At 44.2% G+C, this 13154-nt stretch overlaps 2 protein-coding genes across 3 annotated transcripts; both read right to left on the bottom strand.

Moving 5' to 3' along the window:
- Positions 1 to 1198: 1198 nt before the first annotated feature.
- LOC123994048 (zinc finger protein 777-like) lies at positions 1199 to 4752 on the bottom strand. Its single transcript, XM_046296533.1, has 5 exons — positions 4174 to 4752; positions 3748 to 4077; positions 3529 to 3653; positions 3227 to 3371; positions 1199 to 3051 (listed from the first exon to the last, which is right to left on the bottom strand). Exons 1-5 carry the CDS (start codon positions 4235 to 4237, stop codon positions 2267 to 2269), a joined length of 1449 nt encoding a protein of 482 aa, XP_046152489.1. The 5' UTR covers positions 4238 to 4752; the 3' UTR covers positions 1199 to 2266.
- Positions 4753 to 8899: 4147 nt separating this feature from the next.
- LOC123993275 (zinc finger protein 611-like) lies at positions 8900 to 12599 on the bottom strand. 2 transcript variants are annotated; one of them, XM_046295214.1, is made up of 5 exons: positions 12377 to 12599; positions 11490 to 11843; positions 11207 to 11346; positions 10940 to 10997; positions 8900 to 10847 (listed from the first exon to the last, which is right to left on the bottom strand). In XM_046295214.1, exons 2-5 carry the CDS (start codon positions 11764 to 11766, stop codon positions 9490 to 9492), a joined length of 1833 nt encoding a protein of 610 aa, XP_046151170.1. In that variant the 5' UTR covers positions 11767 to 11843; positions 12377 to 12599; the 3' UTR covers positions 8900 to 9489. The 2 variants fall into 2 exon arrangements, with proteins under 2 accessions (XP_046151170.1, XP_046151169.1); XM_046295213.1 differs by having other exon boundaries at positions 10940 to 11000; positions 12377 to 12598.
- Positions 12600 to 13154: the final 555 nt, after the last annotated feature.

The raw sequence follows: 13154 nt of genomic DNA, 5'->3' as shown, positions 1-13154 counted from the left end.
GTCTAATTGACGTACTTATCAAGAGAACCTCCCTTGTCATCCTTACTGCCTCTGATCTGGAAGACTCACTAAACACAAATGCTTTGTTTGGGAATTTTGTGCCCCTGAATATCTGTTTTAAAAAAAATGGAAAATGGTGTTGTCGGGTTTGCTTAATATAATAAATTTTAAATTATTTATTCTTTAACTTTTGATACTTAAGTACATTTAAAACCAAATACTTTTACTCAAGTAGTATTTCACTGGGTGACTTCTACTTGAGTCATTTTCTTTTAAGGTATCTTTACTTTTACTCAAGTGTGAAAATTGGGTACTTTTTCCACCACTGGTGGGAATCACACATGCGGAGATCATCCATTCACCTACTCCGTCTCAAAAAGACATGGCGGTTGGAACGAAAAATCGTAAATTTGGACTCATCAGACCAAAGGATAGATTTCCACCGGTCTAAAGTCCATTGCTCGTGTTTCTTGGCCCAAGCAAGTCTCTTCTTATTATTGATGTCCTTTAGTAATGGTTTCTTTGCAGCAATTCGACCATGAAGGCCTGATTCACGCAGTCTCCTCTGAACAGTTGATGTTGAAATGTGTCTGTTACTTGAACTCTGTGACGCATTTATTTGGGCTGCAATTTCTGAGGCTGGTAACTCTAATGTACTTATCCTCTGCAGCAGAGGTAACTCTGGGTCTTCCTTTCATGTGGCTGTTCTCATGAGACAGATTCATCACAGCGCTTGATGGTTTTTGCAACTGCATTTGAAGAAACTTTCAAAGTTCCTGACATTTTCCGTATTGACTGACCATGTCTGAAGGTAATGACGGACTGTCATTTCTCTTTGCTTATTTGAGCCGTTCTCGCCATAATATGGACTTGGTCTTTTACCAAATAGGGCTATCTTCTGTATGCCACTACTACCCTGTGACAACACAACTGATTGGCTCAAACTCATTAAGGAGGAAAGAAATTCCACAAATTAACTTTCAACAAGGCACACCTGTTAATTGAAATGCATTCCTGGTGAATGCCTCATGAAGCTGGTTGAGAGAATGCCAAGAATGTGCACAGCTGTCAAGGCAAAGGGTGGCTACTTTGAAGAATCTCAAATGGAAAATCTACTTTGATTTGTTTAACACTTTTTTGGTTACTACATGATTCCCATGTGTCATTTCATAGTTTTGATGTCTTCCCTTTAATTCTACAATGTAGACAAAAGTAAAAAATAAAGAAAAACCCTGGAATGAAAAGGTATGTCCAAACTTTTGACTTTCACTGTACATTCACACACGCTGCTGCTACGCTCTGATCAGTATTTGTATATAGTCACTTTACCCTTACCTACATACATATGACATATTGCCTTGACTAACCGGTACCACTGCACATTGACTCAGTACCAGTACACCTTGTATACAGCCTTATTGTTATTTTATTATGACTATTTTTTCTTTAGTTGAGCAAATGGTTCTTACTTACTCTTTTAAAACACATTGTTGGGGGCTCGTAAGTAAGCATTTCATGGTAAGGTCTGTTGTATTCAGCGCATGTGACAAATACATTTTGATTAGATTTCTATGCATTTACAATAGAGAATACAGCAGTAAGAAGGCTCTCTGATGGCAATCAATGGTACTGCACGTACCCAGAAAACAATACTGTATCTTCTTCCTGCTTTTCCTCTCTCCCTTTGACAACTATCCTGACCTTAAAGGACCAAAGAAAGCATACTCAGAAATGAGATACTGTATCATCATTTTAAGATTGACCATAAATACACCTTGTTTGATTATGGTTAATTACTTTATATGAACAGTACACGGAGGATGAACAACATTGAGACAAAATAGGGAACGTTGTGTGTGCTATCATATGATACATAATCAGCGTGTACTTGTATCACTGTTGCTGACATACACAACCATGTACAGTAACTAAAGGGTAAAAGGAAAACGAAGCACCGTTTCTCTCAGTATAAAAAACAACCTCCGGTAAGCCATCCTTTGACATGATGTAACACTTAGAAATACCCCTCTTCCTCTTTTAGGGAGTGCTGCTTTTCTTTCTCTGCCTCTCGATTTCCTGTCTCTTCAACGTCGACTCTCGACGGGTAAAGTCATTCCTACGGCACATTCGTTCAAAATGCAAAGAGAGTTCCAGGGCAGGCTTAATTCACGTAAGACCAAAATGCCAAATAGGAACACTCATTTTCCATCTTAAAATATATTCTCCCATCAACTCCAACTGAATTTGACCCTGTAATCCTAACCCTTTACCCAGTAGAGGGGAGAGCGATGCCATCCTGGTCATACTCATCCTCATGGTATGGCAGGCCCGGGTGTACCCTCTGGTGGTGCACCCTCAGGTTGCCCCTGTGGGCGAACCGCTTGCCACACTCCTGGCAGACGAAGGGTCTCTTCCCCAGGTGGACATCTCTCTGGTGGGCCCGGAGATTCCCGCTGCGGGCAAAACGCTTCCCACACTGGGTGCAGCCAAACGGCCTCTCCCCTGTGTGGACGCGGGTGTGCACTGTGAGCTCCGATGGAGTCAGGAAGCTCTTGTCGCATACCAAGCAGGGGTACATCCGCACACCTGTGTGGCGCAGCAGGTGCCTGCGCTGGTGGGATGGGTAGCTGAAGCTCTTACCACAGTACGGGCAGGTGTAGGGTCTTGCCCCGCTAAGTGTGTGTGCGTGACCGTGTGCATGTTTGTGAGCGTGTGTGTTGGGGTGTGGTCTGATTGGGTCCTTGGAAGCCAATGACCAGCGGTTCTGATGAACTAGGCCCCTCCCTCTGTCGTCTCTTGGTCTCAGACCTCTCTGGGATTGGTTGGTTTGGTCCTGTGACTGTCGGGGCTCTCTCTGCTCTAGTACCTGGTCTGGGCTCTGGTCCAGGAAGCTAGGATCCTGAAGGTCTAGAGGAACCCCACTCGCCCAGGGGTCAAGCCCAGGAGACCTGTGGTCAGGTCTGGGGGAAAAATGTCCAACCCGGGGTTCTTGAAAGAAGGAAGTGGAGCTCTGGCTTTGAAGAGGTCTATGGTCTCCCTCCCAATGGGATACTAGCAAGAGATAGGAACAGAAATATTTAGAGAAACATCAAGAACAGAAGACAAAACATACAAACCAAATCTATAATTACTCTATGTTTGCAGACACAAGCCCAATGCAACAGAGGTTCACTTGATCTAAAGCACAAATGTGCGGATTGATAGGTTAAAGGTTAAAAGTCCTTACACTTTGCCTTGGTCCCTGGTGTATCAGACAGGGGGTCTCCCAGCCTCTGGCTCCCAGCAGCAGAGCTCCCCCCTGGCCCTTGTCCCTTCCCCTCCACAGGGGCAGGGTGGGACTCCCCAAACTGTGGAAGAGGGCAATGTTTAAGCTGAAGGAAGAAAGTAAAAAAGTTAATGTGGGGGCTAGCATCATTGCAGTGTTAAAAGCATTTGAATTAGTTAATCTTGAAAATACAAGTCAACAATCTCAGTAACAAGACTGCAAGACAGACATTCTTATCATGTTAGAGAATGACTGTGACTGACCTCTTCTTTGACGGAAGTCCCCTCCAGCTCGGTCTCCTCCTTTTTCATCCTGGGCGGCTCTTTACACCCCCGGTCTTGGACCAGTGGAGGGGTCTCAGAGGCGGCATCCGACTCCCAGCTTGAACCTACACAGACGGAGCAGGACAGGCAGTAGTTTAGTGTTAGTTTCAAAATAAATGTTCCTAAAATCAGTACAAGAGACACATCTGATTCTCTTACCAGGTCTAGGTTCAGACTGCTGCCTTGGGCTGTCATCTCCTCCTATTTCCCTTGCTGGTCCTTCTATCACATCCAGTAGGCCATCTTCTCCATCTCCTTCCTTCTTCAGCCTCCTCTCTGCCCGCTCCAGCCTCCCCCTCAGGGCTGTGATCTCCCCTCCTCTCTGCATCAGCTCTTCCTGCTGCTCACACAGACTGCTCTCGAAGACCTTGGCGATCTCACACACCGCCGCCGCCAGAAGAGAGTCCATGACGGTGGCTAGCTGGGCGTGGAAAGCATTCCTCACAGAGTCCAGCATCGTGGCGACAGTGGCGTCCCTCACCCCCTGCTCTGGAGGAACCAGGGGTAGATAGATAGGGCAGATGGTTACACCGAGACTCAAGGAGAGGAGGACTTATGTGCTGTCAATCAGGTGGGGTGTGTTACCCAGGCGGGTGGTCACGAAGGTGGTCACGCAGCAATATTTTAGAGAGATTTGACCCTCTGACATACAGTGATGTGGGAGTCAACCTGCGTCTGTCTCTTCGCCGCCACGATAATCTCGTTCTGAGCCAGTCTGAAGCATAACCAACTAGCCAACGTTAGCTACATAGCCAAGTAGCCAACACCCGTCCAGAATCTCTTCTCGTTAGACAGCTAACTTAGACCACTAACATCCAGCCTACATGCTAATAATAAAAGATGACACTAACCACAAAACAAGCACTGTGAAAGACTGCAACCAGGCGAATCAAGCTAATGTAGGATGGCTAAACATGGTTAGCTCTGGATGTGAGGGTCAGCTAACGTTATCTAGCTAGCTTGTTAACAGAGACGTCTTAAACCTGTAAGAGCAACGTCTGCATGTAGCTACGGTGCTTGCTGTAGTAGCCGAGTCATTTGGAATTTGAGTGGACAACTCAAATTTGCAGAATATAGAATTTTTCTATTGACTAAAATGGCTAGCGAAATCTATGGAAGCTAGCCATGTTGATTCTCAGTATCGCGATAGCGTGACTTCAGTTTCTCGTAGTTCATTAAACGGGTGATGGGAGATGGATAACAGTGGAACCAGATGTGACCAGAGCGTGGAGCGATACTGCACATTGACAAAACAGAAACGACTCATCAACCTGAAGATCCAATGGCTTGAAATAATAATTCATGTCCAAGCAAACGGGGAACATTTCATATTTGTTATTGAGGTTTTTACTGTCAATGTTTGTGCAATCACAAACCTTCTTGTTTACCCAACCGTGGGACTAAACGGCTCTTTAAAAAAAAATGTGTATTTTTCAAGTCAAAAAATTTGTTTTACTATGATTGGTGCTGCATCCCCAGTTTTTCTCTCGTCAAACAGCATCCAAAGGGCAGATGTGTGTGGCACTACTGCTGGTGCTTCTGCTCCATCTGATCCCTCTTCTTCCTGTTGCCCTGGTGCCTGAGCCAGCTGACTGCTGGGGCTGTCCCTCCCTGCTGCAGACAGAGGTTATTCTTTGAAGAGCCTCATCAATCGCTCTGGCATCACTGAAGGCTAACTTCTTAAACCTGGGGTCAAGTGCAGCGGTTTCTGATAGCACGTGATTATATTCCATTCTGTGGAACTTTCTGTCCATTGATGAACATAAGGTGTCCATCAACTCTGTCACATGTCCTGTGGTTACATTTGCTTTTCTCTAGCGGCTGGCTGTGATTCCCTGCAGGCCCTTACACAGGAGTATCATTTTTGAGGCTGTCACATAGCTGAAAAGAGAGAACAGTAACTTATTAGCTCAGGTTCATGTTTTGTCTACTGATACTACATTCTCATCTACTGCTCATACACATATATAATACTGGATTAAATAATGATGTAGTGATAACTGCTTACTGTACCTCTCTCCACTAATCTCCAGTGACCTGCTCAAAGGGTTCCAGGACTCTGCACACCTCCTCCACCACCTCCCATTCCTCTTGGGTCAGAGCATCAACAGGTGCATTGACAATGGCCATGGTAGAGATGATGGCATCCGTTGACTCAAGAAACCGCTTCAACATTTAAACCCACAGAGAGAGAACTGCTCCTTAAAGTAACTAACTTTGGCCTTCCGGATAGCCTGAGTGCACTTATTTCGCATTTGCCTAAACGAGAGAGAGCCAGTCAGCCTGAGTATGCGTGTGCTGAGCGTTTCACCAAATGCAATTCTTGAGATGGAGGCTCGCTCATTAAAGTTTTTTTTAGCAAGTGTCTATGACAAATCAGGGCAGGTCATTTCATTGAGCAGCCACTATGAACATAAGCTGTAAAACAGTGATCACTAAGGTCATTAAAGAAAACACCAGACTGATACCTATCAGGATTATTTATGAGGATAACATCAAGGAGAGTAGCCCTTTCTGGGTGTTTGGAGTCATACCTTGTGGGATTGGTAATAATCTGAGAAAGATTTAGGGAGTCCCATTGCTTTAGGACTTGGTCAGGTGGTTTACGCATGTCCCAATTCAGGTCACCTAGCAGGACAAATTCAGACTTAGTGTAAGGGGCCAGGAGAGAGCTTAGGGCAGGTAGGGTACAGGCTGGTGCTGATGGAGGACGATAACACCCAGCAATAGTCAAGGAAAAGCTATTTGAAAGTTTAATGCTTAAAACCAGCAAATCAAATTGTTTGGGGACAGACTTTGTGGAGACAACCGAGCACTGAAGGTGATCCTTGGTAAAGACTGCCACTCCCCCACCTTCGGAAGATCTGTCTTGACGAAAAAGGTTATAACCAGAAATTCTTTCTTAACCACGTCTCAGTAATGACCAACACATCTGGATTGGAGCTGTGAACCCACACTTTCAATTGGTCCATTTTAGGTAATAAGCTTCTAGTGTTAACGTGCAGAACACCCAGGCTTTTATAAGAGCAGAAATCAGTGAAACAGATATCAGAGCACAAGTCAGAATTGGGGCTAGCTACAGTAGATGGGCCAGGGTGTACATGCACATTTCCAGATATTATCAACAGTAATACAATCAAGGCACGACAGGGGATAGGGAGAGCTCTGCAGTGCTGATTTATGACATCTGAATGTGCATCAGATGACAACAAGATCATAGTGTACAGCAATTTCATCAGGTAACATGAATACAAAGCCAGCGAGAGGTGATTAGAATAGGATGGGAGTCCACAAGTCCATGTAACCAACAGAGAGTGTGGGAACAAACACAGTCTGTCCTAGTGATGGGTCGCGAGCGAGCGAGTCGGCTCTAAGAGCCAGCTCTTGTAGGTGAACGTTAGGAGCCGGCTCGCATATCAGAAGAGCCGAATCTATTTATTAAAATAAAATAAAAATTAAGATATGAATAACCAAAAGATTTAAATGACTAGAATTAACTAATTCAAAGAACAAACAAAACAAAAAAAATACTATAGGCCTAAATGCTCAAGTGCACACACATTCGTTCTGACTGTCTGCTCAGACTAACAGCCTCCCCTGTTGTTCCTGTCAATCAGACACTGTCAGGGAAATTGCAAGATTATGTTATAATGCCTGTATTGCATTATAATGGTTGTTTTATTCGACAGAATAGAGTATTCTGTTAACTATTGTGTGTGTTCTACTGAGCATGGGCCTCTATGAGAAAACATTGACAGAGGAGATTTACGATGTATTTGGATGGTAAAACCTAAAGAGCATTCCAGAGAACATGAGTAATGCTTCGGCTCTATACCGTACCAGGAAGAGATGGTTCCAGTTTGGAGTCTCAACCTTGTGACCATTCTATGTATCTGTTGTTCGTCATGAAGATTGAAAGGGGTGTATCTTGGCTATAAAAGACCTTTGTACTTTTGTTTTATCACTCTCAACGGATCATTAGAAATGGTGAATCGTTGCAAGTAATTGCTATTGCAAAGCACTTATCAAAGATTTTGTTTAAGTATAACTCTGACTGGTGTGTTAAGTTTGTCTCTCCTTATTTGATAGTAAAGAAATTAACCACAACACGCAGTGTCAACCAATTAACCAAAGATGCGTGAGGGAGGGCCGAGCCAACACACTCAGTCACACACTTAGCAGCCGAGGAGGGAGGAAGGACAACTGTGAAAACAACAGCTGGAAAATTAGTCAGAAGCACAGTAGCATTTGGATGCATTTTAATAATGTAGACTGTTAGAGCACAGTGTAGAATTTGCCAAAACAACATCTCATATAAAGCTGGTTCTACGCACAACCTACACAGGCATATGCGATCTATGCACCCAACTGTGAAGCTAGCTGTAGCGGAGCTTCGAGAAACTAGCGGGCCTGCTAGTGATAGTGGTGGAGCCAGCACCTCCACACGCAGAGATGTATCCACTCAGTCAAGTAGGCCACCTCCGCGACCCACAGCAACGCAGGCTTCTATGGACCACTTTATGCCAAAGTCTATGTCTGAAGAAAAACAAGGCCAAATTGATATTGCATTGGCTAAAATGATTGCCACCAATTTCCAGCCTTTTTCGATCGTGGAGGACAGAGGTTTTAGAAATTATAGCAATTAAAATCACTTATTCCACAACTGTACAAGAGCACACAGGCTTCAGTGTGGGAAAGAGTCCAAAAAGCTACTGCAGTTTGCCTTCCCACTGACTGCTGGACATCAAGGGCAACCACTTCTTACATGTTGGTGTCATGTCACTTCTTTGAAGATCTTTCGATGTCTAGTTATCTTCTGGACTACTTTGAGTTCAGCGACAGACACACCTCAGAGAACTTGGCAGAGGAACTGTTGAGAGTGGTCTGAGAATGGCAAGTAGATGGAAAAGTGGTCTGTTGTGTTAGCGACAATGCAGCTAACATAACCAAAGCCATGGAAATGTTCAAATGGACCCATCATCCATGTCTTGCCCACACAATCAACCTGATTGTAAGATATACTCTAAAGGTGATGAAGTCCACAGTGGACACTCCTGCTGTGATGTGTGTTTTGTCCTATATTTATTATTGAATTAATTTTTATTCTGAATCCCAGCCTCAATCCCCATAGATCTTTTGCCAGGCAGTCAATAAGAATGTGTTCTTAACGGACTTGCCTACTTAAATAAAGTAAATCACCACTTTTAAAAAATCATTGTAATTCATAAAAAGGTAACTAAGAATCTTGGTGATCATTGAAACCCGTAATTGGAGCATGCATTTTGAATGCCTTATTAAAAAGATGCCAACCTCCGGTAATGTCCGATTTTATTTGTTTTTTAAAAAAGCAGTTGGAGCAAATGTATATCATCAGAAGAGATAAACATGGGTCTTCTCTGCCCTGTGACTTTCTTAACAGGGGGAATATACAGTACAATTCATGTTACATTTGTCATAATACAGAATATAAAATCAATAGACACATTTACATAGAACAAAAACATCAAACAAAAACCCCCAAGACTTTTAAAATAAAAATCATCATAAACCAGTCTGGCACGGACTTTTTTAAAAAAGTGATCAGCTGAGAACCTGCTGCCCACAAGACAACTGACTGATCACCAAACAAGTTGAGTTCTCTTTCTTCATCCTCTCTCAGCATCATGTTAGTTCACGGTGCACCAGGGTTGGGGTCAATTCCTTTTTCCTCAGTCAATGATTACAAAAACGTAACAAATGTATCTCCTGAATGTAATTGGAGTTGACCCCCGGCCCTACTGAATACTCAGGCATGGACAGTTTCATAGTGGATCCTAAAAGGTCATTACTGTTGTGGAAAGTCCCGCTACAGCGAGGACAGCGGGTTCTGTTTCTTGAACTGGTGAACTTGTTGCAAATATCTTAAGTTCTGCCATTGTCTCTAATTGCTTCACACACTTCAGGCACAAGTACTTCTTTCCCGGTTGGGTGGACCTCAAGTGGCTGATCAAGACGGGATGGTAGTGGAATGTTTTGCCACACTTCGCAGCTCAGTGGTTTCTCAACTGTATGGATGTGGAAGTGTTGAACGAGGCTAATCTGTGAATTTAGCAGCATTTTACACACTGTGCATTGGAACAGGCCGTCTGTTTCTGTCATTTGCTTCCGTTTGAGGTTTACTCGTCGATCATCTTTGCCTTTTGACTCGATGGCAGGTTGCTGCTCTGCACCGTTTGCCATGGGTTCCTCAATAGGTGCAGTCCAGGAGAGGTCTCCGCTGCTCTCCTCACCCCCATACACATCCACATGGGCTTTACGCAAGTGTAATATCAGGAACTGCTTTACACGGAACCTCTGTCCACACTGGTTACAAGGGTATGGCCTCTCACCTGTGTGAATACGCACATGGTCCCGCAGGGAATGTGCAGAAGTGTATTTCTTATGGCAAACGTAACAAGAATACACTTTTGGATGTGTGCCGCTTTCTTTGGGTGTGTCAGCTTTATTGTTTGGGGACACAGGTTTGTCTTTCGGGGAGAGAGGTTTAGCCTTGCTGGCAGAGAGAGGTTTGTTGTCACAGGAAGTAGGCTTGGCTCTGCTGGGGGAGAGGGGTTTCACATTGTGCTTGACCGAGTCTGAAATGTCTTTGACGCTGGAGCAAGGTATGCTCTTCTCGTGGATGTCCCGCGTGTGCACACTAAGAGCACTTGGGTACTGAAACTTTTTGGAACACTTAGGACATTTGTATGTCCCCTTGATTTTCACCTTTTTATGAGACCTCATGTGCACAGAAAGACCAAACTCACGGCCAAAGCCCTTCCCACAGTATTTGCATCTGAAACTCTTGTCAGTTGCAGTGATTACCGCTTGTCCATCCGCATCGGGTTCCATTTTGAAATGCTTTCTTCTCCTTCCTACCTTCTTCACTATGTCACTCATTTTCCCATGACTCCCCTCACTGTGTTTGTTCTGTAAGTCACCATCTTGTCCTTGTCTTGTGTGGTGACTTGAGACATTGTTGTTTGATATGTTGTTGCTCTGGGGTTCCGGGTTGCTCTGGGGTTCCGGGTTGCTCTGGGGTTCCGGGTTGCTCTGGGGTTCCGGGTTGCTCTGGGGTTCCGGGTTTTCTTGTTCGAACATGTGCAGCAGACGACCATGGGTCTTCCTCAGCCCCTGGCCCCGACCGCGTCCCACTGAAACATGACCGTACCCTGACCCGGTCGCACTCAGTTCAGGTAAGTCTCTTTGCCGTCTGTTTAACAACCACTCTGCAGCCAACCCTGCAAAAGATGAGCAAAAAGTGTGGAGTCAGTGATGCCCTGCACCAGGAGCCGAATTACAATTACGAGGGCCAAGGATGATTTACTCTTACCTTTTCGTGGAGGACTCCTGGCTAGAGCAGTCAGCAGGTGGTTATCAAAATCTTCAGCCTGCTAAAACACAGACTCATAATGAATATGATAAGAATATCATCAGTCTCTGATCGCAACCCATTACACCGCCAAACTACTAATAAAGCAGACATTTAACCTAATTCTAAACAGAAGCCACTTATTGTGTTCAGCCCATTGGCTACATTCGGGTGTGCATAATGACCGTCTGACTGATTCAGGTTTCCTACACCGGATCGGTCACTGACCTCTATTTTGATGTTAGGGATGCGCCATAGAGACACACTCAGTGGTCGCAGGTCCACACATGACCACTCATTTTCCTTTTTGAAATTTGAGGGCGGAATTAAGGAATCTTCTGACTGAAGGGGCTCGCACCAATCGGATACTGCATAGAAACCCAAAGGTAAAAATTGAATGAGAAACATAATAGAGCTCAGCTGACACCAACTGGGAGAGACAACATGCATATCTACACAGTCAACAAGCCCTGAAATTATGTTGCTATTTGTCTATGCATTATCAACTTACCTTCCATCTCAGAAATTGTCGTCACGGAAGAGACTGTTTGTCCAGAGGTATTGTCCGGGTCCTCTCCTCCTTTTGTTCCCTCCTTCAACCTCTTCTCTGCCTGCTTCAGCTTCTCCATCAATGCAGAGATCTCGTCTCCTTTCTGTGTCAACTCCTCCTGCTGCTCATTCAGACTGCCCTCAAAGATCTTGGCAATCTCAAGCACGGCAGCTGTGAGCAGGGAGTCCATGACAGAGGACAGCTGCACCCTGAAGGCCTTCTGCACCTTCTCCGACATTTCTGGTTTAAGTGGCTCCGCCTCCACCTGACTCAGGTCCGTGTGAAGTCACCCAGCTGCACCAGCTGGAAGCTCAACTGTCAATAAAGAATAATGTCAAGGCAACAGGCAAGGTGGTATAGTTAGTATACATGCGGTAGACCAACGCTGTAATGTATTCAAGGTAAGGGAAAGTATTTGGGTTGTTTATTTAACCAAATAAAATCGGTAGATAAAGCTGTTTCAAACTAAAAAGACAGATGCTGAGTAATAGTCGACTAGTGATCAAAGCGGTCTTGCAGCAGGTGCTAGTAATGGGATGTTTTTGTCATCTTGCTACAAACTTAATACTTTTTATGTAACATTCATGTAACTTACTCGACCCCGATAAAGACATTGTGGGCTAACTAGCATAAACGATGTAAGATGCCATGTCACAATCGCTAGCTATCTAGTTAACTGTATAGAATACATCTATACTTGCATGGTATACGGTTTATAAGGTTTCCATCATTCACAAAGCTGTATGCATTGCTTACAGACGATGCACAGTTAGGAGGATCCGCGCGCGAAAAGTAAACATGTTAGCGAAGACTTCGTCACATTGATGGCTATAACGGACAACACAAACCTGCAAAATCAGCGGTCCCTAAAACAACTGACTCCGTTGACTTTGTCGTTGTGTGTATCTTCAACGTATGTAGACTGCAATATCAATATTTACTGTTGTTGAACTGTCCGCTGTAATGCAAACCCTACTCGACTAGCCACCATTTTTCCATGTGGACTTTCTCCAGTCGGCGACCTATCCTCGCGATTTTACCTAGGGATTTCGATGTTGCGTTGGCAGACCGCAATTAGGGGCGTTTTCTGATATAGGCGTTTCTTGTTATCAAGTTGACACCCATTGATGCTCGCCATTGGTCTGTGGCTTGTTTGCCGGGGATAATGGTTGTTGACAACTGTAGCGTTGTGTCTAAGCCTAACAATTTTCCTAACCTGCCTTGTGAATTATCCTAACCCGTTATGTAAACAAATCCTCTGTGTCAAGAAACCATCAGTCTCATAACACCAGAACTGTCTAATGGCAGGTATCAACATTGTGGTCTGCATTAAACCATTAGTCCTGCTAAATAGGTCCTAGCTCTGGCACAACCAAAAATGGACAGCCCTTTACATCTGTGACACAGATCTAGGGTCAGTTTTGCTTTTCACTTCCTATAATCACTGCTCAGGATGGGGTTAGGTTTAGTTTATCCTAAATCACTGGTTAGAGGCAACTTAAATCTAGAGACTCTCCACAAAACAGAAGGAAATGTATAAATGTATTTACCAGAATGTGAACAGTAAGAAGTCTTGATTCATAGTGCATTTGTAACAGTCAACAACAATGTTTGACCATTCACTTA

This window comes from Oncorhynchus gorbuscha, linkage group LG13 (genome assembly GCF_021184085.1).
Source record: "Oncorhynchus gorbuscha isolate QuinsamMale2020 ecotype Even-year linkage group LG13, OgorEven_v1.0, whole genome shotgun sequence".
Lineage (NCBI taxonomy): Eukaryota > Metazoa > Chordata > Actinopteri > Salmoniformes > Salmonidae > Oncorhynchus > Oncorhynchus gorbuscha.
This window is presented reverse-complemented; position numbering and strand designations above follow the sequence as displayed.

Excerpts from the sequence above, each read along its gene's own strand:
- LOC123993275 (XM_046295213.1), bottom strand. The coding sequence starts at position 11,766 with ATGTCGGAGAAGGTGCAGAAGGCCTTCAGGGTGCAGCTGTCCTCTGTC. Across the intron at positions 11,001-11,206 it reads TCCCTAACATCAAAATAGAG|CAGGCTGAAGATTTTGATAA; the intron begins GTCAGTGACCGA and ends TCTGTGTTTTAG. Across the intron at positions 10,848-10,939 it reads CAGGAGTCCTCCACGAAAAG|GGTTGGCTGCAGAGTGGTTG; the intron begins GTAAGAGTAAAT and ends CATCTTTTGCAG.
- LOC123994048 (XM_046296533.1), bottom strand. The coding sequence starts at position 4,237 with ATGTCAGAGGGTCAAATCTCTCTAAAATATTGCTGCGTGACCACCTTC. Across the intron at positions 4,078-4,173 it reads CTTCGTGACCACCCGCCTGG|AGCAGGGGGTGAGGGACGCC; the intron begins GTAACACACCCC and ends TGGTTCCTCCAG. Across the intron at positions 3,052-3,226 it reads ACCAGGGACCAAGGCAAAGT|TATCCCATTGGGAGGGAGAC; the intron begins GTAAGGACTTTT and ends ATCTCTTGCTAG.